General features: G+C 47.9%; 1 protein-coding gene across 1 annotated transcript in view; it reads right to left on the reverse strand.

Moving 5' to 3' along the window:
- Kcnd2 (potassium voltage-gated channel subfamily D member 2) overlaps nt 1–1,707 on the reverse strand; it is a 507,907-nt gene extending 506,200 nt beyond the window's left edge. Inside the window, exon 1 of the mRNA XM_021165046.3 lies at nt 593–1,707. Within this exon, the coding sequence (XP_021020705.1) occupies nt 593–1,707 (1,115 nt within the window). The remainder of the gene's footprint in view (nt 1–592) is intronic.
- Nucleotides 1,708–6,000: the final 4,293 nt, after the last annotated feature.

The raw sequence follows: 6,000 nt of genomic DNA on the forward strand, positions 1-6,000 counted from the left end.
ATTGTACACTGCAACTGGCCTATGATGGCCAATAATTTCACAGACACTCCTCTGCCTTCCAAGTGTAGTTGATGGACCATCTGCAGACTCTTTGACTGATGGGACCCATAGCTTCTGAAAACTCTAGTGATGACAGTCATATGTTTCTTTAAAAAAAAAAAAAGAGAGACAAACCTGGACTTCCAAACATTATATTTTGTATAGTTGACCTGTTTCCAATCTGATATTCTAAGTATAACCCATTACTCATAATGAAAATCTACAATTTATATAATGATATAAAATTAGACAGGGCTCTTAGGTTGAAAGACATATCATCCACATCTATTAATTAGTCTATTAAGTCTATATTGGTCAGTTTATGGTATCAGTAATTAATATTTGCCTATAACTCCCAAGTAATTTCAATCGTTTTTGCCATACCCATTTCACAGATCAAAATTATTTGTTTCCAAACTTTTTAAATAGTACTTTCATAAATTCATTCAGAGAAAAAAATGTAGTCACTCTAAAGCATCAGGAAGCCTTAAGAGATTCATAATCAACACAACTCATGTCCAATTACCATTCCATTTCCTACAAAGGCACCTACCCCAGTGTTGTCATGGTGACGATGGTGTACCAGAAGGCTGCCGGGATGCTGGTGAACTTGCTTGCTGAAGAGCCCTTCTCTGCGTAGAACATAACGGTAGCGAAAATGATGATAGCCATTGTGAGAGAAAAGAGCAAGAAGCCCAGTTCTGACGCACAGCTCTTCAGGGTGTACCCCAGTATACGCAGCCCTTGAGAGTGGCGGGAAAACTTAAAGATCCTGAAGACTCGAAAGACTCGGAGTGTGACAAAGGCTCCACTGACATCCTCATTGTCTGTCATCACCAGCCCAATGTAATAGGGTAGGATGGCCACCACGTCGATGATACTCATGACACTGCGCACAAAACGGTAACGACTAGGTGCTGCGGCCAGGCGAAGCAAGTACTCAACCGTGAAGATCATGACACAGGCGGTATCCAAGCAGAAGAAGGCCACCGCATACCTCTCCCCACAAGGCAGTTCTTTTATGTGCCCTGGGCTAGACCCACATGGAACTGTTTCCACCACATTCGCGATGACTGAGACGGCAATGAAGAACCCAGTCACATAGTAGAACACCAGGGCCATGGTGCTGGTGTGGGGATTCTCAAAGGCCCGCCAGACCCTCTGCCTAGCAGTCATGGTGGGCAGCGCACTCTCTCCTGTATTGTCAGTGTCTGCATCATCCTGGAGGCGCTCCGCATTCTCCCGCCTGCGGTCCTTGTACTCCTCATAACAGCAGTCGCCAATAATTTCTGGGATGAGGCCAAAGAAGGCCAGTTCTTCATCATAAGCCGAGATGCACTCATGGCGGGGATAGTGAAGCTTCCCTGTGCGGTAGAAGTTGAGGATGTGGCGGAAGATGTCCGGGTCACGGTCAAAGAAGTATTGTTGGGTCTCTGGGTGGTAGAAAAAGTCTCTCTCGGAACTGCCCAGCAGAGTGTCTGGGTATCGTTCCAGGGTGTCTTGCCATGTCTGGAAACGGGTGCCACTCACGTTCAGCACGATCAGAGCGTCCTGAGTCCTTTTTCTCTCCTGTCTTGGGGGCGCAGGCATAGGCCCGGAAGCAACAGGCATCCACCCAATGGCGGCTGCCCTGGCAAAGGGCAGCCATGCTGCAACACCGGCTGCCATGTTGTCTGGAAGTGGAGGTCACAAGAGGGAGCAGGGTGTCACCCAAAGTAACACAATGAAAGTAAGAAAATGCCCCACTTCTTCACCTCAGGCAAAACACTGGGGGAAGGAACACTGCTCACAGGAACACCGTTATTCCAAGGTGGCGCAGGTCAAGTCACAGTACTCAAGGAGGTCAGGTTTCCCTCACAGAAGTATTTGGAATACTAAGGAAAAAAAAAAAAAAAAGATACAGTGACCTAAAAATCTCTCTCCATAAAGCCTAAACAAATCTCTGCCAAGAGTTGGACCAGGGCAGGTCCTGGCACATGTAAACGTACAGGTGACTTCAGAGACAGCCTGGCTTCAAACAGGTGTCTTCGCTTCTCCCCTGATACAGTCTGGTAGATATGGGGTCGGTATATAGAGCAGGAGAGAGGAAACAGGGAAAGTCAACCAGTGGTAGTCTCTTAAAAGAAAGAACCCTTTCACCTTCCCCTTTTGCTGAAGTGGTCCTTCCCGCCAAAGGCGTCTCAAAAAGACGACCTGTTGTTGTAGCTCCGGAGATGCGGTCACAGCCGCTGTCCCGCGTCCCTTGGAGTCCGCTGGCCGCCTGTACTCACGCTGCGCTTGCAGAGATGGAGGTGAAGTGCAGGGCTCGCGGCGGGGGGCGTCGGTCTAGAGCTCTTTCTCCCCCCACAACGACGACTGACACCCTCTGCGCTAGCCGAGAGCGTTTGCCCGATGGGCCCTTTCACTCTCTGTTCAAGTTCAGCTCAGGTGCAGTGTGACAGTTATAGAGCCCGGGAGCTGGCAGCCGCCGCCGCCGTGGCGGCAGCAGCATCTGCCTCCGCGCAGAACGCGCCTCGCCCGCGGTACATACCTGGCAAAGTGCGCACCGGGGCTGAGTTGCATAGAGACTTTGCTGTCGCCTTGTACCCGGAAAGGGAAAAGCAGAGCCAGCGGCTCCCGAGCAGCCAGATCCCAGGCTCCCGGGGAGCATAAATAAAGCTCTGGCGAGCTCTCCGTCCCCTTCCCCCACCCTCCGTGCCTCCCTCCTCCTTGTCACCTTCCCAAAAGCCAGGCGCAGGCGAGCAGAGCCAACAGCAACAAGTTCAAAAAGGTGCGGGGGAGGCGAGCCGCCCAGGCCACTCGCTCCTGCCAACTTACTGCGCGGCCGGCGTCCCCGGGGTCGGGGCGCTGCGGGGCTGCGGGGCGCCGGGACTGCGGGGCTGCGGGGCTGCGGGGCGGGCGGTGGCGGCGTGGGGCCGGGACCGAGGCGGGAGCGGGCTGGCGTCCGGGCGAGGAGGCAGGAGGCGCTCAGCGGCGCGGGGGCGCGAGAGGGCTGCTCGCTGCTTCCCCGCCAGTGGGTGGTCCCGCATCTCCCCCGAGCTCCGCGCGCAGCTCTGCCCGTTCGATCGATAAATAAGCTGGGAAGAGAGCGAGAGCCGCACGCAAGCCCCGCCACGCAGGTTAGGCAAAGGCGTCTCCTGCCTTTCCCTCGCCTTGACCTTTCTCCGCCCCCGCCCCCTCGGGCTCCTCTCGCTCCACCCTAGCCACCCACCAGCCTCGACGCCAAATGTCACCAAGGCAGAGCATCCAGGTGGTTCTACCCCGGGGATGAGCGAGCCTCGGATGAACAAAGGGAAGCTTCAAGGCATTCGGCCGTGGCTGTTTGATGGAAGAGAGGAGGAAGGGGACCGGTGGCTTACTGCTGCCTCCGGAGCCCCGGTTCCAGATGAGCGTGGGAAAGGGGGGCAAGAAAAAAGAAAACAAAATTCGAGAAAAGCTGGAAAGGAGGGTGAACAGAGCGGAACGCGAAGGAATTGGTTGCCTTTGGGGGGCGACTGGGTCGCAGAACCTGCAAAGCTCCGCGACAGAATTTTTAAGTGATTCTCCCACGTTCCTTTATTTATTTTTTTAAAATTATTTGTGTTCAAAACAGATATTAATGTTACTAAGGCTAATATATTACCCGTCCAACTTGCTGGAAAAGTCACACAAGTCTCCCCTGGTTAATTCTTGCCACAACTCCTTTCCCCCTGTCCTTTGCAAATGACAGGAGAATTTAGACCCTTTTCTAAATGTCAGTGTGCAGGGGCGTGAGTCTCTGAGAGTGTGTGTCTCTTCATGCCCTTTGCGCATCCCTGCCCATATCTAAAATGACCGAAGAAAGAAAAGGTGCCCGGGTGAAGGGTGAGTGATGTGAGGAGAGACAGGAAAATTGTAGTGGCCAACCGATTTTGGTCTTCGTGTACCCCGCCCCCAGTCATTAAGTGTCTTCCTTAAAACCAAGCTTTTAACAACCATGGCCACTAGATGGCGGGAGTGGCGAGAAGTTAAATTTACATCTAAGGTTGCCGCTTTAGAAAGGCAAAGGATCAGAAAAATTTACTGATTCAACAGAGAATCTGATCACGTAAACATCCTTAAATTTCCTGCGACCACCCACCTTTTCAGTGTTTATATGTCACGCATTGTTCAAGCTTCAGACTGCATTCTGATGGACATGGAATATGATGTACAGAGTTTCCTATTGAAATGTCTTTGAAAAATTACATCGGAAGTACCAAAGCATGATCAGCAAAACCATTAAGACCACTGGAAAAGTGGAGTTCACTAGAAGGAGCAGACTGACTTCTACATGAAAATTATTTTTCAAGGCTTTGTCTTTTGTTTAGAAAGAAAGTGGGTTGTGATTTGCTGTAAAGAAATCGACTGTAGGCTTGATGTGCCCACTTTAAATGAATGCTCAAAGAGAACCTATGAACTTAAAGTATAGAAAAATCATCAAAGAATGGGGATAAACATCCCCTATAATATATGGGTTTAACTGTCAAGATGGATGTTTGCTCACTGCGCTTAGTTCTCCGTGCAGGGTTAGGAATCCCAGTGCTGGTAGGTAGTAAGGCTGCAGCTAATGTGCCAGGGAAGTTTAGGACACCTGCTGTTTGTTTGTTTGTATTAGCCAAGTGAAGGATGCTTGCGAGGCCTGCAAGGCTGAAAACTAGCAAATTGAAAGGAGGGGATTACCTTCCAATTGCTATAAACAAATAAGCTAGCACAAATAAAAAGGATGGCACCTTGGCAACATGAAGAAAGCATGCCATCCAAGTAAGTAGGAGGCATAGGTACGAAAAGCCCATTATATCATCCTACCCTGTAAGGATGGAACAGACTTTGAAGCAGACCTTTTCCACTGGCAGATCAAATACTTACAAACATAAAATAAATACTTAACTTCATGAGAAGCCTTAGAAAATATAACATCTCCAATTTTGGAAGGCACTGTAACCCGTTCTTCACAAGCAGCTACTCACAGTGCAGAGAACTAAACTTACCTAGATTTAAGCTTAGGTTAAACATATCTATATTCAGATTCTTGCTCAGGAAATAGTTTACTTATTTGATTTTATTTAACAAACTAGTTAACATCTATGAATGAAAAATACAGATAATAAAACAAAACATTTTAGCCCTGTTGTAAAAATGAAAGATAATATTTTCAAGTTTCAATGTGTTTTACTAAGAACATGGAAACTAGCTGTTTTATTATTTTAATGCTCACGCAATTCATCTTATCCAGGCTGTGCATGAAATTCCCACAGACATCATACTTGCTTTTATCTCTGAATAAAGCATATCTCCCTCTCCCAACAGGCAAGTACCTGACATTTTAATTTTCAGTCGTTCATTGAAACATACAGAGATTGAAAACCCACCAGAGTGCGTGTGTTTCCCTTCCCTTTCCCAAGAATCCAGGTCATCCTCATTGCCTTCCCATCCTGCATCCTATACCACATTGATTAAATGGGCAGCAAAAGAAAACTCAGCACAATAAAACTGAATTCACTACCATCTCCTAATCATATCAGTTTCTCCTTTCCTCTCCTGATAAGTGAAGACCAGGAAAGGGCCCTGATGGCACTCATTCCTTTATTACTTCCCCTAGCAGACACACAGTGACCCAGTATGTCTGACTATCCATCCCATTCTCACTACCAATTCATTCTTCCATGGTATTTAGAGGTGTTGTTGTTAAGAACAATCTTAAGACCAGTGAAGAATAGGTATAGGTATAGGTATAGGTATAGGTATAGGTATAGGTATAGGTATAGGTATAGGTATAGGTATAGGTATAGGTATAGGTATAGGTATAGGTATAGGTATAGGTATATAGGTATGGGTTCCTTATAACTATCATCTACTTCCCCTAAAGGTATCATCACTTCAAATCCTATTAAACCACAGCCAGAAGGTAACACTCATATCCTCTGAATCCATTTGAACAGTCACAAACTGGGAAATTTATGA

Source organism: Mus caroli, unplaced genomic scaffold (assembly GCF_978045245.1).
Source record: "Mus caroli unplaced genomic scaffold, Mus_caroli_1 scaffold_7, whole genome shotgun sequence".
In the NCBI taxonomy this organism is placed as follows: Eukaryota; Metazoa; Chordata; class Mammalia; order Rodentia; family Muridae; genus Mus; species Mus caroli.